Source organism: Macrotis lagotis, chromosome X (assembly GCF_037893015.1).
Source record: "Macrotis lagotis isolate mMagLag1 chromosome X, bilby.v1.9.chrom.fasta, whole genome shotgun sequence".
NCBI lineage: Eukaryota > Metazoa > Chordata > Mammalia > Peramelemorphia > Peramelidae > Macrotis > Macrotis lagotis.
In genome coordinates, this window is record NC_133666.1 from 134,489,792 (window position 1) to 134,516,391 (window position 26,600).

General features: G+C 44.7%; 3 protein-coding genes across 7 annotated transcripts in view; 1 reads left to right on the forward strand and 2 right to left on the reverse strand.

Annotated features, from left to right (window-relative positions):
• Positions 1–3,024, reverse strand: part of LOC141498647 (lysosomal alpha-glucosidase-like) — a 68,416-nt gene extending 65,392 nt beyond the window's left edge. For both annotated transcript variants that reach the window (XM_074201823.1, XM_074201822.1), the window contains exon 1: positions 2,916–3,024. The gene's annotated coding sequence lies outside the window, so the exon portion shown is untranslated. The remainder of the gene's footprint in view (positions 1–2,915) is intronic.
• MAFK (MAF bZIP transcription factor K) lies at positions 1,005–18,933 on the forward strand. 2 transcript variants are annotated; one of them, XM_074201827.1, is made up of 4 exons: positions 1,005–1,087; positions 11,948–12,102; positions 13,141–13,220; positions 14,342–18,933. In XM_074201827.1, the coding sequence occupies exons 3-4, from the start codon at positions 13,185–13,187 to the stop codon at positions 14,774–14,776; spliced, it is 471 nt and encodes a 156-aa protein (XP_074057928.1). In that variant the 5' UTR covers positions 1,005–1,087; positions 11,948–12,102; positions 13,141–13,184; the 3' UTR covers positions 14,777–18,933. The 2 variants fall into 2 exon arrangements, with proteins under 2 accessions (XP_074057928.1, XP_074057929.1); XM_074201828.1 differs by lacking the exon at positions 11,948–12,102.
• Positions 18,846–26,600, reverse strand: part of TMEM184A (transmembrane protein 184A) — a 56,115-nt gene continuing 48,360 nt past the window's right edge. For all 3 annotated transcript variants that reach the window (XM_074201824.1, XM_074201825.1, XM_074201826.1), the window contains one exon: positions 18,846–26,274. In XM_074201824.1, the coding sequence (XP_074057925.1) occupies positions 26,033–26,274 (242 nt within the window). In that variant the 3' untranslated portion in view covers positions 18,846–26,032. The remainder of the gene's footprint in view (positions 26,275–26,600) is intronic.

A 26,600-nucleotide genomic window follows, 5' to 3' on the forward strand; every position in this document is an offset into this window, starting at 1 on the left:
TCTTTGAGAAGGCAATGTGTTATCAATTATACATGTAAAGTCATGCAAAACATATTTCCTCATTAACCATGTTGCAAAACAACAACAACAATAAAAGGCAAGAAACAAAGTGGGGGAAAAAATACTTCAAGAGGAGCTCAGTTCTCTGTGGAGGTGGATAACCTTCTTGACAGGGGTGGAGTTGTACTAGATCGTTGCATGGGCTGATCCTTGCACTGAGGGACATCACCATGAGGAGGTGCCTCAGAGCCAGGAGCCCATGGCCCCCGTCTCAGACACACCTACGGTGTGACCCCGGTCCTCTGACCCTGTGAGGCCAGCAGGCAGGGAAGGAGCCTCCGAGTGAGGCAGTTTCTGGGGTCAGGAATTGCGGCTCCCGAGGAGGAGGCGGGTTGGGTCCCTGCGCCTCCGGAGTGCCAAGGCTTTGGGGGGAGGCCTGGATTGCAGAACTGACCCCCGCCCCACAGTGTCCTGGGGCTCATCTGTGAAATGGGCAGACAGCGTCTGGTTGGGAGAACAGCAACTCCGGTGCCCACCGGCCCTGGGGTGCCCATCGGCCCTGGGGGTGCCCACCGGCCCTGGGGTGCCCACCGGCCCTGGGGGTGCCCACCGGCCCTGGGGTGCCCATCGGCCCTGGGGGTGCCCACCGGCCCTGGGGTGCCCACCGGCCCTGGGGTGCCCATCGGCCCTGGGGGTGCCCGGTTTGGTTGCTAGGATTTGCGGCCGCGCCAGTAATCCTGCGCTGGGCCCGGGGCTCCGGGAGGCCCCACCCTCCCAGGGCCGCCGCTCGTCTCCGCCCCGGCCGCTGGGGCCGGGCCAGGCGGGCGGGGGGGCGGGGCGTGGGGGGCGTGGCGAGGGCGGGGGCCGGGGGCGTGGCCGCTGACGCGCGCTGACGCGCGATCCCGGAAGCGGAGTGTCAGATGCCGAGGGCCGGGGGGGTTGTTGTTATTCCCGAAGTCGGAGGAGGAGGAGGAGGAGGAGGAGGAGGAGGAGGCCGAGTGGGAGAGCGCGTCCCCGCCAGGAGCCGCCGCCGCCGCCGCGCGTCCCCGCCGCCCCCCGCCAGCCCCGCCGCGTGCCCGCGCCCCAGGTAAGGAGGCGGTTGGGTCGGGACAGCCGGGGGTAACGGACCCGCCGGACGGTGGGGCGGGGGCGGGGCGCCGGGGGCGGGGGCCCGCCCCGACCCGAGCTGGCGGCGCCGCCGCGGGGGCGTGGCGCCCCCTCCTCACTGCCGGGGCCCGGGCCCCCGGCCCCTTCCGCGCCGCCCGCACGTGCTGCCCCGCCGGCCCGCCCGGGCAGGGCTGGCGCCCCGGGAGCCGCCCCTCCCTCGGGTGCCCCCCAAATCGCTGAGTCATCCTTCTGGGGAGACACGTGCCCGGGCCAGGGGGCGGAGGGGGAGACACGTGCTGACCGCCCCGCGGAGGGGCCGGGGCCGGGGCCGGCACATGGCGCCCCGGGCCGGGGCCCGCCGGACCCCCAGGAAAACGCCCCAAGCAAGGGCAGGCGGGGGAGGCAGAGAGGAGGCGGCTGGAGCCGGGCCGGGGCCGGGGCCGGGGGCGCTGCCCGCCCGCCCTGCTGGGCCCCCCAGGACGGGGGCGCGGGGGGGGGCTGGGCCCAAACTTTGTCCTGCGGGGCTGGTCCGCTCGCCTTTGTTTTTAAAGCGCAGCCACTGCAGCCATTTGACATAAACACTTGTTAGATGTAGGGCCCTGGCGGCACTTGTCCCCGCCGTGTGGGGCAGCGGATGTCCCGCCGTCCGTCACACGGACACGAGGAGCCTCAGCCTGCTGACTGCCCGACTGAGGTCTCCGGGCACCCGCTGCCTCCCTGGACCATCCTCGGTACTTCTGCCCTGTTTAGACTATTGAGTTGGTAGTGAGTGACAAGTGGAACTTGAGAGGCTTGCCAATACTTAAGAAATGCCCCCAGATAAGATATGACGGCTTTATATGCCACCGAGAAAGCTCCCCGCATGCGGGGGTGATAAATGTAGTTTTTACTTTCCAGTTTAAAAGTTGTTTAAGCAGTTGTGTTTTTTTTAAAGTGCTTAAAAACCCAAATTGCAGTTGCCCCCCCCCCCCATTTAACTGTTTAAGACTATTAAAGAAATTGTTGATCTTTCTAAATAGGGTCACGAAACCCGACTGATCCCTTATGAAAATGGCTGGAGAGCCTAAGCTGAGGTAGCCACTCACTCGCACAGCCACTCAGAACCAATTCTGGCCAGTGTTGATTGTTTTGGAATTTCATCCGGGATGTTTGCACAGACAGGAAAGGGTGGATGGAAATCGAATAATTAAACTGAATACCTGTTTAAATATGAATTTCTATAAGGGGTTAAAAATGTATTAAAGACTTTTTTTTTAATTCACCATTTTTGCAGAGGGGGGTACGGAGGCATGAAAAATGACTGCCTTCTGCTCCCAAAGGATCAGTGGCAGAGGTGGGAAAAAGAGATTTCCGACTCCAGGTTTTTTCCTTAAGTGCATTTTTTCAAAGCTAAATAAGAAATTAGACATCTCAGATGATGTTTCCAAAATCAAATATGTTCGTGTAGGCCGACCCTAAGAAACAAAACCCCAAACCTCCTATTTCCAATACAGTACTAGCATATCCCCGTCAGCCGAGTATGGGAAAGGGGTTCCTAGAGCAGGCCAGAGCCCCGGGGCCGGGCCAGCCGGGTAGAAACCGGAAATAGCCTCCATTACCTGGTCCTGGTCCAGACCAGCCCTCCCAGCCCAGGTTAGCCCGGAGGCCAGATTTGCTCCGAGAGAGGCGAAATGAAAAAAATGCAAGAGGGTTGCCTCCCCTTCTGTTGGACCTGGAAGCCCTCCGAGGTCGCGTGTTTGAGATTGGGTGCACCCCGCGCCCCCAGAGCACCGGCACCTCCAGCCTGGCGCAGTATTGGATTTATTTACCTTGCAGCTTCCGCACTGAGGTAGCCGGTTCAACTTGTGCACTCTGCCTTCCCTGGTAATGCTGAAAAGCCTTCCTACCGCAGTCACTTCCTACAGATGACTGGCATCGCTCCTATCCAATAGCGTCAGACAGCATCAGCCGGAGGGAAAGGGGATTTAACCCTGCTCTTACCAACAGTCGTACTGTCCTGGGGAGAGAGGGAGGTATTGGTGTTTATTCATGAATCTTTGAGTAGTTACTTAGGGACTTGATTTGTGTGCTGGAGCTGCGGGCTTTGGGGTGGCCAGTTAATATTTCTAAAGCAACTACACTATAAGCTGGCAGGAGAGCAAGTGTGACCTTTCTCTTTGCTATCTGCCAAATCTTTGAAGTGAAGACTGCCTTATCCCTCTGAGTAGAGTTTCTTCTTGAATGGGGTAGATCAAAAAGAGCAAAAACAATCATGTTGCTATTCTTTTGATCTTTCATAAGTGCTCAGTTTACACAAATAAGCTAATTTTTTATTTGCCTGAACTCGAGGGTAGGGGGGGTGAGGAGGAGTGAGTAATTTGATTTGGGGAGGACAAGGATTGTGTATGCTTTGAATTTTTAATTTTATGATGTTGGTTGGTTTGTTTTTTCATACTGATTTTGGCAACCAAGATAGAAACTAAGACATCTACTCCTTAATAGGTTGGGAGGTTTGTTCCATTCCTGTAAACAGTTTATGAGTGTGTCATTTGCCTTATACACTGTGCCTTTCCTTTCCCCGTTGTCGGGTGTAGTCTAATAGTCTTCATGTCCTGTTTGTTGGCTTTGTAGAGGGCTCTGCTTTATTGGGATCACCTTTAAAGGACGTCCAGATACATGCAGATGCAGCTTAATGACACACCATGTTTAGCTATTTCAAACCAGTGTTTTTTTTTTGATAGAAGCGGTAAGAGAAAATATTGGACCAGTTTAAAAAAATAAAACTCAAAACAATTTGAAACTCTTAACCTGTTGGATGGGGTAGCATTTTGTGGAGTAGTGTGAACTATGTTTATGCCTGCAAATACCTGTAGTACCACCTACAACACACTGCCCAGAAGGAAGAAACTTAGCCACTGTCATTTACAAGATCTGTGCCTCCTTGTCCATCTGCCATGTTCCTTTTCCCTCTCTTCCTAAGATGAAAGAATAAAATTTTTCATTAACATTGTGGAGGGAGTTTTATAAACTAAAACCAGAATGAAATTTGTCTTCCATACTTAAACACAGCGTAAGCTTTAAGAGAATCATTCCAAGTATAGCATTGCTCAGCTTTCAGGGTGGTTGCTAAAAATGGGAATTGAGCAGAGATTATTTGGGGAAAGCAACATTTACTATGTGTCAGGATTGGCTGAATCCAATTTCTCTCTGACACTATTTGGGTCTTTGTCATGAGTCTTTTTCAAATCATAAAATATTGTCAACTCTGATTCCTACCTTAACCTCAGTAGTTATTGAGTTTATACAGAAACTTAGGCATGACCATGTGGTTATTTTCCAGATATTTATTTAAAAATCACATAGATAAAGTTTCTGAGTCTGAGGGTTCCTGAAATTCTCTTACTGGATACAGGTTCAGGTCCATAAAGGAAATGGAAAGCTGGCCAGCTGGGAGAATTTTCTGCGTAGCTTCTCCTTGGAGCAGTAAACAGTGACTCACCCTTCTCTCTCTCTCTCTCTCTCTCTCTCTCTCTCTCTCTCTGCTCCCCACCCTCCCTGTTTTCTGTTAATGGGAATTATGGCTTGATACTTTTGCTTTCCATAATTCACAGTGTTGTCATGTTTCCTCTTTATTATTGTTTTAGGAATTTTTTTTTTAGGTTTTTGCAAGGCAAACAGGGTTAAGTGGCTTACTCAAGGCCACACAGCTAGGTAATTATTAAGGGTCTGAGACCGGATTTGAACGCAGGTACTCCGGACTCCAGGGCCGGTGCTTTATCCACTACGCTACCTAGCTGCCCCTTGTTTTAGGAATTTAACAACTGTCACTTGTCTTGGGGAAGAGAGTACGCTTCTCCAAAGGGCCTAAGGTGGAAGTTCATAGGATCGTTGATTTAGAGCTGGAAGGGCATGTAGTCCAGCCCTCACATTTTTGCAAATCGGAAAACTGAGGCCTAGACTTGGAGGGTTTTATGAAGGAGAACTTTTCTTTGTAGTGCTCAGAAACTACTGTGTCACACCTGAGAAACAGGACTATTAACCCCAAGTGAACCGTTACCTGACCCTTTTATCTGCCTAAGATTGGACCTGTTCTCTATGCTTGGGATAGTATATATCTGTGCTACATTCATTCCATTATATGTTGGGATATGTCCAGAGTTCAGAGCCCAGTCAATCAAACTATGGGGTGTAGGTGGCAGGATGAAGCTTCAACCTTCTGACAACAGTCACAACAAGACAGACCTTTGGGTTCTTCTGAAAGGCCAGAGCTGCTGACTGCTATTGCAAGTAGAGGGGCTTTTCTTTTTCTTTTCTTTTCTTTTTTCTTTTTTAATTTTGCAATCCCCCCCCCCCATCCCGCTTCCTTCCCCCCACCCCTCACAGAAGGCAATCTGATAGTCTAGACAGGTTTTTCTTACAGGGTGGGTGGGCAGCCAATACCTCCCTCCAGGTTACAAATGAGCTAGCTACAAATGGCCAGGTGTTAAATAATAACGATGCTGGCAATAGGCAAGGCAGGGCCCATCCCCTGGCATCTGTGCTCATGAGGCAGAACAGAAACAATGAGAAATTCTTTTCTGTCCAAAAAAGTTTTCTTACCTCCTGCTCCAGAGAGGTAGTAGAGTAGTGCCTTACTACTTAGCTTATTTACAGTACCTTACCCAGTTTGTGGAACAAAGAGGGTCATTCCCAGTCAACTGATACTTGTTGAAAGTCCTCTCCATGCCTAATTCTGTATTGTTATACACCTGTTAAAGTATCTAAATCTCAACTTTGTATGGCTGGCTAAAAGAAACTCAGTCAGAGAAGGGTATAACTCATCCATACAGACTCCATGTCTTAATTATTTGCAGCAAGTCATTTTCTGCACTTCAATTTCTGCTTTGACCTTATCGATTGTTAATGTTACTCTTAGATCAATGCTTTATTCTTCCATTCAGGTGCTTGGTGCTTCCTTGTATTGGTTGTCATTATATCTGATGCCTGTGATGTTTAGAACAGCTTCCTCCAATAAAGGTGTTTAAAATGATGTATGACAAGAGAGGGACAAAGTGAAATTGAAACTAAAAATGTGCAGCTTAATATTCTTCTACTGTTGTGACATCAAAAATAAGATAGTTGTAACACTTAAAAGTACATAGAGCCTCTTCTTTAAAGGTTTCAACATTTCACTATTCAACTTGAAGTATTAGTTAAATACTATTAATGTATGATCAACTACTTGATTTTCTTTATAAGGGGAAAATCCTAATTCTCTTTGAACTAGGAAAGCAGAATCTTATCTGTCATGGCAATCATCACAATGAGGAGTAGGATTATGTTAGGATGCTGATAGCTTTCAGATTTTCCAATGTGAATGTCCCTAAAACTGAGATTAAAAGGTTATGGGGGGGTGGCTAGGTGTCTTAGTGGATAAAGCACTGGCCTTGGAGTCAGGAGTACCTGGGTTCAAATCAATAATTACCTAGCTGTGTGGCCTTGGGCAAGCCACTTAACCCCATTGCCTAGCAACTCCCCCCCCCCCCCCAAAAAAAAAAGGTTACCAAAAGGAGTCTGTGGTAGTCATTTACTAGACTGGCAAGATTATGCTCCTAATCTATACTAGGTGAGGTGTCTCATTTTCAGCCTTTTCCTCTATTATATTTATATTCTGTTCCAAACTTCTTCAGATTCTTCTCAAAGACCCAAGGAAGAAAAAAAAATTAAAATTAAAAAAAAATTGAAAGACCCAGGAAGAGCATGTGGCCTTTCCCTGAATCTGCCATTTATTTGAATTTTTATCACATAATGAGCAGAGTTTGTGATTTCATTTATGAGATCAAAGACTATTTATGAGGGCCTTTTTCTTCCAAAGCAAATTAATTGCTCTGTTAATATTTATTGACTATACAGTGACATTTAGATACAGTTTCTACTTTGAGGTTAAAAATTAGACTATTTCATGACCAATACTGAAGGATTGTCCTCGTCCAGAAATTGGTAGTTTCCCTAATACAATGTGGTAAATGTATAAACCTTCACAAGGGATGCTTCTGTTGAACTAGAGAGTAAATAAACAGTTATTAGCTGCAGAGAAGGGGGGAAAAAACTTGCTAAATGCAGCAAAAATTAGAATTCTTTTTTTTTAGGTTTTTTCAAGGCAAATGGAGTTAAGTGGCTTACCCAAGGCCACACAGCTAGGTAATTATTAAGTGTCTGAGACAGGATTTGAACCCAGGTACTCCTGACTCCAAGGCTGGTGCTTTATCCACTATGCCACCTAGCCGCCCCCAAAATTAGAATTCTTAATTGATTAATTCACTAAGATTCTTGACAACATCACTAAAATCCAAAACTATTTCTTCATATAAGTATCGCTATTCATACTAAAATTTTGCCAGTAGATTTTAAGTCAGTGAGAGCTTCAGTATCTATGAACAATTGCTAATTCAGTATTTCCTTAGTTTAAGCCAATGGTAAAATGGAAAGTACTTGTGTAAAGCAGATTGGCAAATTGCAATACTCTGCCCTGCTTGGTTTAAACTTTTGAAAATGTTGACTCAAGTCTTTAAAACCCTTGTGGTTTGAGCCCTGACACAGGTGACCATTGGTATGGCACTTCCCAAATACCGTTGGTTTCCAAGTACTATTTTAAGAATATTTTTCCTATATTATATTCACTTTTTTTGTAAAAAAGTAAATTTATAAATCTATTACATATAGAAAATAGGTATCTTTAGTTGCCTTCCCTCTGTAAAATAGGTTACATGTTCTGCTGTTTGTATTATTTTAAGAAATTTCAGACCATTTTAATTGATTTTTTAAAAGCTGTGTACTTTTAGATATGTGAAAACGAAATAACTTTTGTTATACTTTAGTGATTTGTCATTTTGGCAGTGCTCTCCATACTGATGGGAGATCCCAGCCCTCCTTATTGCACATGGTCTTTGTGAATTGTTGTGTCCAGAAAGAATTCGGTCCCTTGATATGCTGCCTCTTGGTAATGATCCTCTCTGCCCTTATAAAAGATGGACCTTAGCTGACTCCAGACTTTTTGTCAGACCCCCAGACTACCTAGTAGAACCTGCTTTGACTGATCTCCTTTTTCAAAACATTTGAGAACTGGGGTGACAGAGTAATAGTAGGACTTAAGGGGCACAGTGGAGTCAGGAGGACCTGAGTTCAAATAGAGCCTCAGATAATTAATAATTACCTAGCTATGTGACCTTGTGCAAGTCACTTAACCCCATTGTCTTGCAGAAACAGCCCCCTCCCTCCCCCCCCAAAAAGAGTAGGACTTAAGAGGAAGGACTCCAAACCCAGGAAGTGACCAAGAAGTGACAATTCAAGGCTCTATAATTGGAAAGAGGGTACACTTTGAATCTTTCAATGAGGAGCTCTTGGAAGTCAAATATGGGGTATCATGACTTGATTCTGGAAAGTAGGGGTGGGGTGGGAAAGGCTACACTGACCAAGAAAAATAGGCACTGTTACACATTTAATATTTAAAAATAAATGGTACCATTCTGATCTGTTTTCCATTATGAATCTTACATTTTAAAAATAATTTTGTGTGGAATTTGAAGAACAATATGTTTGGATGCTGAAATAAAGTAGAAGAAAACACCTGGAGAGAATCTGAAATCGATAAACCTTCTTGTCTTTCACAACTCATCTTGTTTTCTTGCCATTCTGACCTGCCCACAGTGTGATCCTAGATAAGAAATGATATTCAATTTTTTCTCAAATTCTCACTTTAGTAATCTGACCTATCTTAATCTAATTCTCCTTTAAAGTCATGTTGTTGGTCTGGGTACATAATAGTCTGATTGCTAGAAAAGCTAATAAGTATATTCTGCTGCAGCATTAAAAACCTTTCAGGAAGAGACTGTGCTCCATTCTGGTAATTGGTGGCCTGCCTGGTCCAAGGAGGCAGTATTTTATCTATCTCATTTTCTAAAAGTAAAATTTAACAAGGGTAAGAGAGAAACTTGCTGAAAAGACATTTGTTTTTTCTTTAGACCAGGAATTTCTTAACCATTTTGTATCATGGTCTCCTTTGGCAGTCTGATGATGTCTTTGGATCCCATCTCAGAAAAATATTTTTAAATAATTGAAGGAAATGCTCAATTTCACTTAGAGCCTAGTGAAAAAAAAATGTAAAAAAACTCTTTTTTAATCCATTCAAGTTCACGGATCCTCCTGAAACCTATCCACTGAGCAACCAGCTGCCTCAGGGGTCCATGGACCCTTTTAAAAAAAATGCCTGTTTTTAGACTCTTAATTCTCATTTACATCTACATTTACAAGACCTGTCTTTACTCTTATCTCACTTTATTTGGGCCCCTAGTGATGACTTTAAGGCTCCAATTTCCTTTGGGCTTGGGGTTTCAGATGTTTTTCTTTCTCTTTTATGTTCAAATCGCCTGATCATCAAAGCACTTGGGTACAAGTTAGTGGGGAAATAGAAGGCTGTTCATTTCATATACATACTTAAGAACCTGTCAGATTGAGCCCTGAAGCTTTGATGTTAAATGGCTAGTTTACTACCCCATATACAAAAGCAGTAAACATGTTAATAGTACACCATTCTATGGGATTACTGACACCTTATGGGCAAAAGAAAAATTTTTGCTATTCATTATGACAATAGAAAATTGGAATATGCTTACCTCTCCCTCCATTACTGCCTCAACAGCTTCTCTTTGTTTTTCAATTAATAAGTTTCTTTGAAGGAAATCAAGGATACAGAGGGAAATCAGTCTCCTCATTACTGGTAGGTGTAAACCCCTCATAGGATAGCCAGTGCTTGACTAAGGGAAGAGCCTGTCATAAGATCATAGTTTTAGGGTCATGAGTGATCTCAGAGGCCAGTGTTACTCCAGCCTCCTCATTTTTACAGATCAGGAAATTGAGTCTTAGAGAGTCCTCAGTCATCAGGGTGAAAAAGAGATCTGCTTACTGGTATGCATAGCTTCCACAGAGTCATCTTGTAGATAGAGAATTCAGTGTGGACTAACCTAACCTGATACTACCTGAAATAATACAGGTAACTCCTTATAACAAACATTCTGATAATTAAATATAGTATTGGACCCCATACTCTTCATTTATGGAGATATTACTAAATTGACCGTTTTTCTTAGGCTCCAGAGTAGCCAATCTAGTTTTCAGCTTTTTTTTTTTTCATTGAAAACTCAAAAGTTCAGTGAGTGGAAATCAGAACCCTTTTTTATGCAGTCAGTGGTTTAGGTTGTATTCCCCCTTTTCTACTTTGACTTTCCTTTTCCGGTTTACCTCTGCCAAGTGCAAGCAGTGGGGACTCAGCATGTGTATCCTTGTAGGGATGGGAGGGGTTTCTGGTTCTGTGGGAATGTGAGTGCTCAAACTCTGTAAACAGCTGGTGACTCATTGCATAGCTATGTCACAGACTGACTGCAGGGCCTTATTCTCTGACGTGTGTGTGTGTGTGTGTATGTGTGTGTGTGTGTGTGTGTGTATGTGTGTTGGGATAGACTGAAGCCTGTTCCTTTTTGACATGGAAAAGTTTTTCATCACTTTCCTAGCTGCCAGGCTCAGCAGGTCAGTCACTGGGGTAGTCTGAGCGTTGCTGATTCCTGACTCTTTTCTCTGAAACTATTTGACTTCTGGTACTAGGTCAGAGAAGGAAAGGTCTCAAAAGCAATTATGTCATGTCAAACTGATAAGGATAGATTCAAAATCACCCTTCCCATATGTCAGTGATCATTCCACTACAACCTCTCCCATTCAATCCCCACGTGGGCATACAACTGTATTTTAGTCATCCTTTCTGACCATCTAAAAATGGCTGTAAGATGCCCATATAAACATTTATTCCAGCATGATTCTAATCATTTTCCTGATGGCTCTATGTCATTAGCATGCTCATAGAGAACATTGTCCTGTTTTTACTAAGGCCTATTCTGTTGGGGCTGTTTTTGTAGGTTCTCTTCTGAAGATCTGGTTGCACTACATCCTTTTCCCCTATTTCTTTATAAGTCCATAAAAGAAAGTCCTCTGGAGACAAGGTGTAGAAAGGACAGATGGAAAAAGAGTAGAATGTAAGATCAGAGGGCAGAGGGTCCCGGGTGCTGCTGCAGCCAAGGGATTCTGTGCCAGGGGCTCATTTATCACAGCTTGTCTTCTGGCAGCCTGTGCTGCAAGAATGAAAGTGAGACAGAGGAAGGGAGATCAAAGCAGGCAGGAGAAATGGAAAATTACCCACCCAGTATAGTCCCTATTAAAAATGGAGATTTTTAATGTGGTCTCATCCTTTGGAGTCAAGGGATCCTCTCCATCTCCACCTTGCCTGCCTAGGTCTGTCTCTCTGACTCTCTTTTTTTCCCATCACATTTTACCTAGTATTTGGGTACAAGTGGGGAAGATTTAAGGGAGTGAGGTGGCAGCTTGTGTATTAGTTGTTCATTTCAGGCCAAGCAGCTTGCCATCAAGCTTGGTTCATACCTTCCCTCTTGACCCCTTGACCCTTCAGCCCCTTCCCCAATTGTTTGGGGATATGAATGAATTTGTTTACTGTCTGTTGACCTCGTGATGTCTTTGCACAGACATGACCCAAAGTCATTATTCCTTTTGGGCTTCTCTGTTTCCATGACTACCATCTCAGGCTTGGCTACTTTCCCAAGGTCACCATGGCAACTATCAGAGGGGAATCATGCTTGGGATGCTTTGACTGGGTTTTTCATGAATGATTAGAATGTGTGACACAATGCAGACGTGAAAATGAGAAGGGAGGGTGGAGGGGACTGGTTGGTGGGTGGCTGGGAGAAGAACTCCCGCCAGACACAGTCTATGTACTCCCTCCATACACCCAAGTCCTGCTGCTGCCCATCTCATTCTCCAGGCTTTGAAATCCAGCTCATTGACTCCCTTGCTCATCAGGGACCACGGGGTAGTCTCAGCCAGAGTCCTTCTACACTCTTCAGATCGTGGGGTCAGGATGTTGGGGGCAGCATAGGAGGAGGTGGTGATGTCACAACTGCAGTACCCTTCTCCGCGGTAGGTACTCGATGGGCGGGCTCACCTGGCAGCATCGATGCTCTGGAGTCAGGGTACTAGGAGGAGGGGATGAGGGGCCAGGTTTGGATTTCAAGTGTTCCAAACCAGAGTTCATTGTGAGATGGCAAAGTGACAGCAAAGGATGTTATCTCACTGGAGGGACTACTACCTTTGAGGTTGCAGTCAGGTCTCTGGGCTTATCACTGTAGACCTCGAGAAGGTGGGAAACGTTTTTCAAGTTGTAGGTATGTTGTAAAATATTGAGCAGTGCTGCTACTCAGTCAAGACGTTCAGATAGTCACCCATGACTATCTGAAAATTGTTGCTTCAGTTCTTCTCAAAACATGGAATCAATCTCCATTACAGCTGAAAATGTAACTCCTTGTTCCATGAGGTGAAATAACATGAAGTAAGAAATGTCTATGGGTAGTGTTTCATCTAAAAAATAAGACACTTTTCCTACAGTAAAGAACTAAGAGGAATATTGAAAATATGACCACTGGTTATCCCAGTGAGAAGAGGGGTTGCTGGCACTAGATAGGTTTTTTTTTTACTTTTTTTTTTTTGCAAGGCAATGGGGTTAAGTGACTTGCCCAAGGCCACACAGCTGGGTAATTATTAAGTGTCTGAGATTGGATTTGAACTCGGGTACTCCTGACTCCAGGGCTGGTGCTCTATCCACTGCGCCAGCTAGCCACCCTAAATAGTTGTTTTAAAACAATATATTAGCCATTGTATATGGTACTCTCCTGAACACCAAGAGCAAAGTGGCTGTGGAACATTACATTGTAGCATCCCTTTTGGGCCTTTAGAATAAAATGTCCTCTCTGGACTTGCTTTTAAAGAAGATGAACTGTGTGGCCTTCAGGACTACAGTTCTTCTTTCTTCATCAAGGACAGAACAAATTTTATAGTTAGATCTTCTCAGGAATGGAAGCCATCACCCCTCTGACAGTGGCATATTAGAAGATCCACCTGGTATTCTGAACCTGGGCATTATGTAACCTGTATTTGCTTGTTTGTTTATTTTTCTTCCAGTTGCATTTTCCAATCAGTTCTGTCCAGGTGACTGTGCCCAGGTTATGACGACTAATCCTAAACCAAACAAGACATTAAAGGTAAGAGAAAATTCCATTTAGATGATTTCAGGTACATCCCAAGAAACTTTCAAAAACTTGTGACAGAATAAGGTCTGACCAAGGGTCACTTGTATGCAATAATACCTTGCATCCAAAGGGTATGGGTATCTTTATTCCTGAGTTTGAAGCATCTTTAATAGTAGCATATGTGCCCAGTATAGGCTGATGACATCCTCCTAATAAGGATTTATGTTCAGGTTTGGTTGGATGAGAATTGGTGATCTAAAGCAGTAGAGAGCCCAGGGAGGGGAAAGATGGGAAGTGTACAGAGTCACCTTATTCACCAGTTCAGTGCCAGCTGAATATTGAGGCCACTTGGGTTCTGCCTCTTGTAGCTTTAGAATGAAAGCATGAAAGCTACTTTTTTTGAATCAGTAGTTTGAGATGTAGTTCTTTAAGGGCAGGCAGGGACTGTTTCCTATTGTGTCTTTGTGTCTCATTACCGAGCCCATAGTGGGCACTTAGCAAATGCTTCATTGAGCCTGTTCTTTGAGCACATGCATCCCCTCAAACATCTGAAGCTTTTCCTCTGGAACAGTAATGATTAAGTATGGAAGCTTCTGGTAACAGTATGTGGATCTAGTAGACTTCTTTTCTGGAAATTGAAATAGTTTTTTGGGGTTTTTTTTAACTGGGATTTAAATTGAGGTTTAAAGTTGATTTATTACCTAATTGGGGTAGTACAGAATTCTAAAATAGCTTGTCATATACATGTTTCAAACTGATTGGCCAGACCAAATTCCTAGCTTACCTAGCTTCTATACATATTCTTATTCATTAGTCTCTCAGTGAATAGTGTGTAAATCTGAGGTGTTCTTTATATACATTCTTAATAAAAAAAAATGCTCTTCAGTATCCTCCCTCCAAATCATTTGTCAAGATGCCACATTTTGCCTTTGAGGAAATATAGGAGACAACTGTATATATGGCTTCATACAACTTTGTAAACCCCCTTGGTCTTGCCTAGAACTCTCTGTAGAGCCCCCTTTAGGGATCCCAGCCAGGTGCCTCCTGGCATTGTGGTCAGCAGGATGAGTTCATGTAGGCTGCGCACTCACCATTTTCCTGACTGTTAACCCTGTCCCTTGATCTCTCATCAGGTTAAGAAGGAGTCAGGAGAGAACGCCCCGGTGCTCAGTGATGACGAGCTGGTGTCGATGTCTGTGCGGGAACTCAACCAACACCTGCGGGGCCTCACCAAGGAGGAGGTGATCCGCCTGAAGCAGCGCAGACGTACACTCAAGAACCGGGGCTATGCTGCAAGCTGCCGCATCAAGAGGGTGACCCAGAAGGAGGAGCTGGAGCGGCAGCGGGTAGAGCTGCAGCAGGAGGTGGAGAAGCTGGCCCGTGAGAACAGCAGCATGAAGCTGGAGCTGGATGCCCTGCGCTCCAAGTATGAGGCGCTGCAGACGTTCGCCCGCACCGTGGCCCGTGGGCCCATCGCTCCCACCAAGGTGGCCACCACCAGCGTCATCACCATCGTCAAATCAGCCGAGATCTCGTCCACATCAGTGCCCTTCTCAGCTGCGTCCTAGTGCTCTAGGCAGCCAAGGGTTGGAGGGTGGGCAGGATGATAGTGGGTGGGACTGGAGGCCCTTTGAGAAAGGGGTAGGGGAATGTCTCCTGTGCTTGGTCAGAGTCTCTGCAGTCCTGTTGAGTCGATGTGTCTCCTCACAAACAGTGCAGTCCACCTGCAAAGGGACCTCAATGGCTGTTTTCTCAGTGGCCTTTGATGGTCTATGACAAGAATTTGAGCTTGGGTGTAGGACAAGGGAAAGACCTTCATCTTCCCTTTCCCTTTCAACATCCTCCTTCCCCACTCCCAGACCTTGCTTTCCACTCCTTTGTGACTATAGCAGATCTTGTTATTGAGGTGCCTCTTGGACATTTGGCAGTCAGGAAATGTATATGGGACCCCAAGATTCACCATTCAAGGGAGCATTACTCCAGCCGATTTCCTCTGCCAGACCATGGCAACTAACTCAAGGGGATCTCTGCAGCATCTCCTTGTCCACCTGAAGAGGCAGCATCTCATCTGTTTTGTGCTTAAAATGAAATTTAAGTATTGACTCTGTAAACATGATCTGTTGGAGATGTTCCCGTTAGAGAAGGCTCTCAGTTTTTAGCTCATATTTTCAACAATTTAACCTATTTTCAACTTTCTTCCCCTCCCCAGAATCTCTGCTCTTCCTGACCTGACCCCACCTCTCTACCCGCCCTGTGTCCTCCATCGTGAGGAATACACTTTCAGGTTCCTCACATGACTCAGTGCCTGCCTTCCCTCCTTGAGCAAGACCTGAACAGGGGCAAGGAGTGCAGGATAATTCTTCCAAGTATTCCACACATAGAATGCACTCACAGCCCTGTCTTCACAGTGAGTATAGGATTCCCTGGTGCTTCAGTAAAGGAGGTGTGGAAAGTACTAGGCAGGCTTTTCTGTGTGTACTGAGGCATTCCCCTGGGGAGATAGCCTCGCAGTATTATCAGGCAGAAACTGAGCAGTGGCAAGGGGATGGCAGTTCCACAGAGGACTGATTGAGTACAAAGGTGTTTTAAGAAATAACAAAATGTTCAGGATGGTTTCAAGAGTATAACCAGAGGTGAGCTTTAGCAGAGCAGAAGTTGCATGTGGTGGTGGGGGGACCAAGACAGCCAGACACCCCATATGTAAACGGGGGTGACTGCTAGAGAGGGGGAGGCAAAAACAACAGGCTTGTGTCCCATGGGAGCCTCCCCCTGGAGACCAGCTGCTAAAATGGCAGAGAGGAGGAGCCAGTGAACTTTTTCACTGATTCAGAAGAGATCCGCAGGTAGGCATTTCTGAGCTGCTGTCAGCTTGTGTTCTAGGGCTCTGCTGGTGGTCAGCTCTTCTCCATGAAGTCTGAAATATAGAAGTGTTGAGGAGGAACTCCAAGAGGAAATAGAAAAGGAAGGGGTTTTGTTGGGGAGAGGACTTAAAGAATATAAACAAAATCTTTGGTTCCAAGGAAAGGAGGTGAGAGAGATTAAGGGTGTTGTGGAAGGGAGGAGGGAGAGAGAAATGGAGGTGTTGGGTCACTGAGGTTCTGATGGCAGCGAGGCATTGTTCGATGCTCGAGATGCTGTCATGGCCAGGACACTTGATGTAGCGGTTCCTGTTTGAGATGAGATGGGAAGTAGCCTTGTGAGGGCCAAGGGGGTGGTGGGGAGAGTGGATGGGGTCAAGGGTAAAGGTGACCTTGTGTCACTGGGAGAAATAGAAAATGAGTTTAGGAAAGAGACTAGAATGTGGTTTGAGGAAATTATTGTTGTTTTGATTGACTAAAGAAGGTAGATTGTACACTCAGAGGGGAAGTGTGTTTTGAACTTGATTACTGAGAGCTTGAGGTTTACCAGGTGGATCCTTGAGAGTCTAAATTGGGCTCTTTTGCCTCTGCATAAAATATGAGGGGAATCTGTGCAACCTTGGTGCTCAAACATCGTCTGAAGCCTTTTAACTTGCTTTTTCTTTCCTGAGCAACTGAGCCATCAAAGATCTCACAATAATGTTTTCCTGTGGCTCCTTTCCAATGGAGAGTAGTAAAAGCAACCTCAGAACACTTTCTGGATGATTTCATTAAACATTTTGGAAGGTGTTTATTTAGTATTACTACTTCCATATCTCCCACCCACCCTGCTAATAGACTGGTGTTGACTGTTAAGGTCGGGGGATGAGTTAGGGTCACATTCTGTGGTCTGGAAGCATATCCTGGATCAACTAAGGGCTCTGGTCTACCCAGGTGCAGCCTGAATTCTTTTCTTTACCTGTATTGTGTTTGTCTTTAGGAATAGGAGCTGGGGAAGAGGAAAAGTGGAATGTGACTTCTATCAGTTGACCTCAGCCCAAGAGCAACCTCACACTTGGAGAAAGTTTTCTTGGGTTTATCAGAAAGAAAAGGTCTTCCCTAGCTTCCTGCTCCCATTTCCCTCTGACTGTACTCTACCCCCCCCCCACCTCTAAACAAATAAACAAGCTGCAGAGGACCTTAAGGGTCCTTAAACATATAGGGAGGCTATCATAGGAGTGACACAGGCCCCAAGGGCTGAATCTTTGTTCTGTGTCTCTGCTGTTGGAATAAAACAAGAAGTTCTCTAGTGGCACTGCCATGTGGTTGAATAGTTTTCCATTTCCTGGAAGAGTGCCAAAGGGTTTAGCCAAGCTGAGAGCCAGGTCTCTACCAGTAGGCGCTTGGATTCTTCCAAAACAAGAGGCCTGAGTGTTAATAAAGCTGTTGATACCATAGCCATGGTAGGTAATCCATATTGGATATCAATAAGGACCACGTGGAAATATTTAAAAAGAGAGAGAGAAAAAAAGTAAATAAATATATATATATATATAAAAATTATATACACATTTTATCGTACAGATTTTTCGTAAGCGAAATCAATTTTTTTTTCAAGTTTGATACTGTAAATCTTTATTAAAAGTAATTGTTAGGTCAGGAATCTCTGACCTGACAATTTGACCTGGGATAGAGAATGGGAGTGTTTTCCCTTCTTTACTCCTAACTTCTGCAAATGAGTCATAACCACAGGCTCTGAGGAAGGAGGGATCTGTTGGCTGCTCCCCACACCCAGTTGTCCCTCTTACATTCTGAATGGGGCTCTGGCTCTAAGGCCCATGCGTTCAAAAGTCTATTCTGCATGACATTCCTCTGAACCACTGCACTTGGCTTGGGGAATGACCCCTAAGTCGGGGCTATAACCACCCCCCCTCCATGATGTTAATGCCCTGGCATTTTATCCCCCAGGTGCTCCAGCCAAATCCTCTTCCTCACCCTGCAATCTGTCCCACAGATCCCTTCCCAAGCAACTGAATTTCCTGGCAACTCCTTTTTTTCCAGGGTAGGTTTCATTCTGAAGTTCTTGTGTCCAAGGCTAAAGTGTTTCCACTCTCCTTGCTTGTGATACACAGGAAAGGCAGAGATGAGTTTTTTCCCACATTGTTTTTATCCCCCCAGGATGCAAGGGACAGTATTGTACATGGATGAATAAACTTTTACATTGAATTCTCCACCTATAAACCCCTTTCCCAGACTAACTGGTGGAGGGCTGGGGACATTATATCCAAGAGTTAAAGTAGATCATTAGCTGTGCTTGCCTGATTACCTGAAGGAACTTTGGAAGAATGGGCAAACAGCTGATCAGTACCTGAAATGTGAAACTGGAGTAGACTGAATAGGGAGAATACATTCAGTGGAAGAGGAAAAAAAAGCAAGGCACCTGGGGGAGGGAAGGGCCAGGGAAGGGTGGAAGGCCAAGGGGATAGTGCTAAGATAATTTAGTATCCCCTGGAGATTGTTGAGTATAGGCTGGCCTGGGAAAGAGGTGACATTTTTTCTCTCTCTCTTGCCCTCCCTTTCAAATCATTGAAACTTCACTGTCACAATTTTAATATTTTGGTTGGTTTTTTAATTTAAGAAAAAAGTCCATGACCTTTTTGTAACGTGGATTTGTTTTCCTTTTTCTCTTGTGCTTTAAATCTTCTGAGACTTTTCCATAGAAGGCAATTCTTTTGCTTACTCCCCCCTCCCCCCCCCCAATGATAGGGACAGTCTGTTTAAGTTTTTAGCACCAGCTCATTCTGTCCTCTGTGGTTATTCAGTAATTTCATTTCAATATTTATTTTTTGTGCTGCTTTTTTATTATAATATAAATTATTGAGAATATACCAAGTAATGTGGATTCCTGTTTGTATGGCATATAGCCCAGTGTTTGTGTCCATCACTTTTCTCTTTTGACAGCCACAACGTAATTTATTGCTGTACATTTAGCTGCTGTGACTGGTTTTGTACCTTTCCAATAAAGCATTTTTCTGGTTTCGGACCTGTCCTAGTGTGCAGTCATTTTTTTTTTGGACTTTAGATTGATATGTGCTTATGGACTGCAGTGGCTTCATTTTAACCTGTTAAAGATGTTTCAAACCTCTAGCACGACCTGGCAAATTAACTGCCACATCAACGTGCCCAGGACAGTAAGAAAAACACTGAAACTCCAACCATGTGCACATTGAAAAGGGGGCATAGCTTGCATTTCACACTGAACTAGACCTTAGAAAACAATAAGTTAAGTACTCTCATTTCATAGATTATATTAGTGAGCATTTTACAGTTTTTAAGTTTGTAAAGCACTTTTCATGTTATTTCATTTGGTACTTAAGAACAACCCCTTGATATATTAGTATCTTCATTTTACAGATGAGGAAGCAGACTGAGAATAGTTAAATGATTTGCCCAGGGCACAGCTACTAAGTGTCTTGGAACAGGATTTGAACATAGCTTTTCCTGACTCCCAAGTCCAACACAATTTATAGGTACACCCATCGACTACCTGATGAACAGACCCCTGGAGCTTAAATGACAAGAGTCACACAAGTAATAAGTGGTCTTCTGACTCCAATTCCAGTGTTCGTTCTGCTTCATAACACCAGCAGAAGGACAAAACCTCGTCATGCTGCAAGTTTGTCAATCTGGTCTAAAAAAATAATTCTCCAAATGGTGTACAATTAGGTCTAAATTTATCCATTTGTAAAATCACCATTGTGTTGACCTACCCTAGTAAGAAGTGGAACCTGCATCGTGCCTGTAAAAGGGGGGAGAGAGAAAGCATTCTGTCTATGGCCACTTAACCAATAATTTTCTGCATCATAATATCAAATATTCCAAGCTGAAAAAGACCTTTAGAGGCCCTCTAATCTAGCCCACATTCCCTTCTACCATGAGTACAGATTTGGGACTGAAAGCTGATGTAAGAGTGGTGAAGTGACTTGCCCATGGACACACATCTTCGTTAAGTGTTTGGTGTAGGACCCGAATTCATGTGATTCTTCAAAGTACAGTATTTATTCTCCTATATCCTCTCAATTCATGTGTCTCATGTTTCTAGATTAAATTTGTTATTCTAATACTTTTACAGTGGAAATTTCTCATAGCTTGAATCCAAAATCTAACCATGTCATTATTCCAGATTTTTATTGCTACCCTAGCCTGACAAAGGCTTTGTTAATCATATTTCTTAAACAGTGTGAAATATGGATTAGATAATTGACCTCCCTTCCAAGTTTTAAGTTCTACAATTTTTAAGACTAATAGTCCATTGCATCTATGACTTCATCTATTTTCATACAAATCTATGACCTCATCTATGTTTCATATTATGTCATAAATCAACCCAGCTAGATAGCACAGTGGATTGAACACTGGCCTTGGAGTCAGGACAGGAGTTTGAATCCAGCCTCAGGCATTTGATACTCACTAGCTGTGAGTGCCCTGGTGTGACCTTGGGCAAATCACAGCCCTGATAGCCTCATATCCAGGGCCATCTCTAGTCATCCTGATTCATTTCTGGTCACTGGACCCAGATGGCTCCGGAGGAGAAAGTGAGGCTGGTGACATAGCACAGCACCTTCTCATTCATGGTATCACCTCCCTGATAGGGTCTTTTTCTAGAACAAAGGACAAATATCATCTTCAGCTCTACCCATGCCTACCCATCCTGAGTACTTTAACTATATTCTCCTATAAATGCCATGGGGGTTCATCCAACAAATCTTCCTCAAGTTCTTTTTACTTTGGGAGGATATGGGGAAATCACTTCCATTCTATCTTTTGCATATGGATGTAATGATCCACTTGTCCCCCATTTGAATATAAGCCTCATAAGGCAGATAGTATTAACCATTTTTGTATCTCTAGTATCTATCACTGGAGCATAAAAAGCACTATATAAATGTTAGAGATGATGTGTGACAACAAGCTCCACAATGATAGCTCAGATTTTGGGAATTAACCAAGCAGGTTTGTGAAACCACAAAGTTTTTCTCTCCTACTTCCAAAATCTTGCATTTTAAAACCATTAAGTCAGCATGTTAGACCTGCAATGAATAATTTGTTGTCTAAGACTCTTCTGAAGTCTTGGAAGAAAACTGTGCCCATCTTTTCTTGAGCTTCTTGGCCAGAAGCCCAACTACCTCCTAGTAAACTATTATCATAGGAATTATCACATCCTGGGGACTTGAGATAATGTAGGTGAGCTAGTAGGCACATGTGGGGAGGGAGATGTCCCGAAACAACTTTTTAAAGATTTAGCTCCTGTAAATCCTCCCTGATGATATCCAAAGCTAGAAGATACGATTCTCAGCTGACAACTGTTAAGAGGACAGACTCATACAAAGCTTCATGAGGACACAGCCGCTGAATGTTGGAGGTTTCCAAGTTAAACTTCTTTCTTTAACCTATGCCTAACCTTTGCAGTGTGAATTTGGGAGACTGCTTTGTTAAGGAGTGACAAGACAGCAGCATGACCAAAAGATTGACAGGACTTCGGCACCTGGAGAATCTGTATGAATAGAATTAAGTTATTCAAGCTGGAGTCGATCTTTGAAGTTGTCCTATTGCCTTGGTGTCAAACCCAAGCAGAAATGAGACACCCTGGGGTACATGAGGATGCTCGAGGGCCACGTGTTGACAGAAAACCACATACTATGTTTTATCATATTTTAATTTTTTGTTAAATATTTCCCAATTACATTGAATCTGGTTTGGGTCACACTTGGGAGTACTGTGGGCCAAATATGGGCCATACATAAGCCCCTATGTTTGAAACCTCTGGCTGAGTTTAGTAACCTAAAAGAAACTTAAAGGAGGGAAGAACAGATCCCATGTCTATTAGTGAAAGGTCTGGGTATCATGTCACAGAATCATAGAATCATCTTAAAATAAGGCCACCTCCCCCCTTTCATAGATATGTAAACTTTGGCCTCCTGACTCAGCCCAGAACCCCTCATAAGCAAGATTCAGCTCGCCTGAGCATTTATTTAGCATTATAAATTTGAGGGTATGAGACTTCTAAAAGGGCCTTACTTTCCCTTCCCCTAAAAGTAAGGTAAGGGTAGCTTGAGGAAAGAACAACGATCCTAGGTCATCCTCCCTTTTAAAATAATCCTGTGCTGTTCAGCATGCGAGTCCACGTTGCAGACATGCTGATGGAGAACCAGTCTGGTTCTATTTTAGACTACCCTAAATAATCCTAATGGACATCTATATATGGCTTTAATGATTCCAAAGTGATTTACACACATTATCTCATCTGAACCTTGCAAGAGTCCTGCAGGGTAACTGCAGGTAGGGAAACTGAGGCTGAAATGGGTCGTGACTTTCCCAGGGTCCTCAAGCTGGCAATTTTCTGAAGTGGACTTTCTGACTCCCAGCCCAGCACTCTGTCCACTTGTGCCAAGGGTAGTGATTCAGGCTCACCATCTAAACAGGAGGATCTTACAGGAGGACTGCGTCACTTTAGTCTGGGCATGTTGCCTTTTCCAAAGGCAATGGACTTCATTTGCCTAATGCAGCTAGCTGGTCAGGCTTTGACAGCTGGGCCCTGGCTTCCCCACTCCTTATCAGAAAATTCATTTTATTATCTCCCCTCCAAGTAAAGTGTATTGCCTCACTAGAAGTAGTCGGCCATTGGAGGATCAGAACTCGCAGCCTCTGACCCAACTGGGCTAGGCTTGCCTGGATGTCTGACCTTTTTGCCTTTATGCTCCTAGTGAATAGTAAAGGTCAACTGCAAGAGGGTTGGTGGCCAACAGTGATGTACAGTTTCCCTAGTAGCTTTCTGGCCCCTCAAAATTTCATGCTTGTGGTGGGCTCCCAGCTTAAGTGCATCTGGTGCCAGCCCTGGACTGCTGACACCCAGGGTGCCAGTCTCCCCCTCTCCAAATCTACTTGCTGACCTTGGTGTTTTGCTGGGGCTGAGCAGGGAAGCAGAAACATGGGTGTGGTCCCTCCAAAGTCTGGGTTGGGAGAGAGGGAAGGCAGGCGCTTAGGTCTGCCAACAGCAGCACAGACGCCGTGATAAGAGAATGACTCTCCCAGCCAGCTGAGCAGAGGTCTGTCTTATCACAGAAGTCCTGCTGCTGGTCCATGTGAGGGATGGCCAGAAGTGGGGGCAGGGACTGGGAACGGAGGGAAGCCGCAGGAACAGTCTACCCCGCTTGGGAGTCAGGCTGCCTGGATTCCCACTCTCCAAGGTACCCCAGGGAATCAGAGTTCTTAGCTCTGGACACTCGGTCATTTCCTCTTCAGCAAACTCTGACCTGAAAACAGACACTGGCCCAAGGAACCTGAGAAGCCACCTGGAGGACTCTCTTACCTCAAGGAGTCCCAGGGGTTCAGCTCCTAGTCCAGCCACATGTCTATCCACTATCATTTCCCCTCCTCTTCTAGCCATAACTTGGCTCACTTGGGCAGTCTTGGGCACAATTATCTAGTAAATACTGAAAATTCAATTTTCCCTCAATTAAAAAGGAATAACAGCCCTTGCCCCCTGAATAACCTCTTGAGGATGAACGAGATCACCTCTGAAAAACACAATCTGGTAACATAAAAAGGAGATGGTGTTAGCATCCAGCTTTGACTACATCCCTGTGATGGCCAGGGGAAGTTCAGGGGTGGCAAAAGATAATCCCTGTGCTTCTCCCCAACACCCTTCAACCCAGAGCAAAGTTTCAGCCCGACCCCACATGAAGTTAGCTAAGCGAAGGGATCGAATGTACAGAAATAGTAGTCAGACAGATCATTAGGGGGAAAAAAAACAAGCCCACCATTTATACTTAAATAAAAGTAATTCACTCGGAAGCCTGTGACAGGTTGTGGCATGTCTCATGATCCTCTGACCTGTGGCACAGCTGGGAAAGGAGGGCACTTGGGTGGGTTACAGCCCACTGCCCCCATCCATCTTCTCAGACAAGGAAGTACTTTGGGATCCTCAAGTTGGTCACTGAAGAGCGAGACTTAACTAGGTTGCTGCTGTTTAAAGGTTGCTCAGTCTTTCGGAAATAACTTTCAAAGTCTGTTTATTCCCATTTTCCCCATCACCTGCCGTTCCCCTCCATCCCACTGGAGAGAATTCTACTGACAGTCTTTGGGGAGAGGAAGAGAAAAGGTTATGGTTCATTTTTTGTTTGTTTTTAATCCTCCCTGAATGTACCTTGATTATAGACATCTGTCCAGGAGATAATCCTTTACCTCACTGGGTCTCCAACAGGAGAGAAAAAAAAATCCAGTCTACTCAAGCCTCTGAACATCTATTTGCATCTCCCTCTGCACTCCCTCTCCCATCTGCCTCTTTTATGTCTTTGCATAGGTTGCCTCTCTTCCCCTGTACCTGGGTTACAACTTGTTAGAATTCTTAGATTCTTTCAAGGCTCAATCACGGGTCACCGTTTCCTTTGGAAACCTTCCCTCATCTCCCTAGTTGTTACTGCTCATTCTCTAACCAACTGTCTGTCTCAAATTCTGTGCATTTCCTCAGCCATTTAATTGTTTTTAATCCCCTAGTAGAATATAAGGTACTATTTTTCACTTTTGTCTCTATCACCAGTGCTTTGCAAATGGTAGACTCTTAGCAAAATACTTATGGTGTTGAGTTGAATTGAACTGAATTGACCGAACTCAAAAAAGTTTTCTCTCCCCCTTCCTCCATGCAGCCTGCTCTAAGATTTTCTTAGGAATGAATTCCTTCACTTTCAGCCAGATCTAGACAGGCTCACTCTGTGGATGGCATAATCTTCAGGAGGCAAACCTCTACACACCGGTTGGTACAACCACTCTTGTCTCTTGTCTCATGCTTGTGAGGTCTGGGTCCCTAGTTCAGTCCACAATGGGATGGGGAGATATGTAGCAAGCAGTGTCAGGGCAGGGGGAAGGTCTTTGGTGGCACCTATGAGAAATTACAGTCCAAAGCTTTTTGCTTGGCTGATGCAGTCCTGTAGGACATTCTAGTTCTTGGCTGCAACTGGAGGGAGGAGGGGTAACTTTGAAAAGTTTCATCCATGGGGGCGGCTAGGTGGCATAGTGGATAAAGCACCGGCCTTGGAGTCAGGAGTACCTGGGTTCAAATCTGGTCTCAGACACTTAATAATTACCTAGCTGTGTGGCCTTGGGCAAGCCACTTAACCCCATTTGCCTTGCAAAAACCTTAAAAAAAAGTTTCATCCAATCAAATGTCCATTGTCTTCTGGGTGACTTTGAGGAACAACACTGTCTGGCATGTGGGAAGTTGTGCAGGTCCTAGCATCACCCTAAACTTAGGGCACTCAACAAATTCTCCTCTCTTTTTCTGCCATCTGCAACATACCCAAGAAAGTGACCAGGCAAAGGGACCAACATCAAATTCTCTGAATCAAAGGTAGAGACTTGTTCTCATATAGAGAGATGTCAGATTAGCTCAGAGATATCTCCAGTCTTTAGACCCCCAAAATCTTTTTAAAGTCCCTTTAAGAAGAGTGAATGCAAGCTCCATGAGGATAAGATGCCCAGCATCTAGCAAAGTTCTTGGTACACACTTGATGTCTCATAGATTGTTGATGGACTGAAAAGAAGGCTTCTCTCTTGGTGAGAGCTGATGAAGACACTGACCCCAGTCAAACGATGCACCAAGGAAGTAGATTATCAATCAATGAAAGAATCTGAACTGTGGGATTAGGAGTGGGGTCAGTCTACCAGTTATGAAAACACAGCAAGATGGTAGACTCCATGATCACAATAGGATGGAACTAGTCTTGGAAAAAGATCTCTCCTGAATAGTTTCATGTTCTTTTCTCCCACAGTTAGGATTGGTTTTTATAACTTAGGGGGCAAATTGGTTAAAAGAGATGTAACAGGAATGCAATACCCTCCTCCCCACAGTCCACATGTACTTGGGGGAGTATGTTGACTATTGTCCAAGAACAACTCTCCAGAAAAAGTTAACCCTCTGGAAGGCTTCCCCTATAGCTCATCTGAAAGGATTAGCATCCTCTTCTCTATGTTTTTGCTCTTCTTGCCCCCAGGAAGATGGGAAGTTGGGGTTGTGTTCCCATTTTGCCCCTGTATTTTGACCTCCTGCATAGATTGCTGAGTATACTGTTGGTAAGTAGGTGAGAAGTTGTGGATGGCATCCTGTACAATGTCTTGAGGGCTTATGGTTTCTTTGAGCCCACTGGAAATACTCTGCATGGGAGCCACAGTCACTGAGGGCCAAAAGAATGAAGACAAGATTAGTATGCGGGGGGTAGAAGTATCTTTCCACCATCTGGAAAAACTTCTTCACAATTAGAATTGTCCCCAAACAGAAGAGGCTGCTGTGGGAGGTGGTAGGATAATAGGATCACAAATCTAGAGCTGACCTCAGAGGTCATTTCTCAAATGGAGAAACTGAGGCATAATGGGGTTAAAAAAGACTTGTTCAGGATAAGATACTGCCCTAAGCATTCAATTCAGCCTAGGTCCTCTGACAGTGATCATTCTGTATTGCTACATCTCACTGGAGCATGGACTGTCCAGTACGTTATGGTGT

Bases quoted from the DNA above. Each gene is read 5' to 3' on its own strand.
- MAFK (XM_074201827.1), top strand. From the start codon at position 13,185: ATGACGACTAATCCTAAACCAAACAAGACATTAAAG. The intron at 13,221-14,341 runs GTAAGAGAAAAT...ATCTCTCATCAG, and splicing joins AACCAAACAAGACATTAAAG to GTTAAGAAGGAGTCAGGAGA.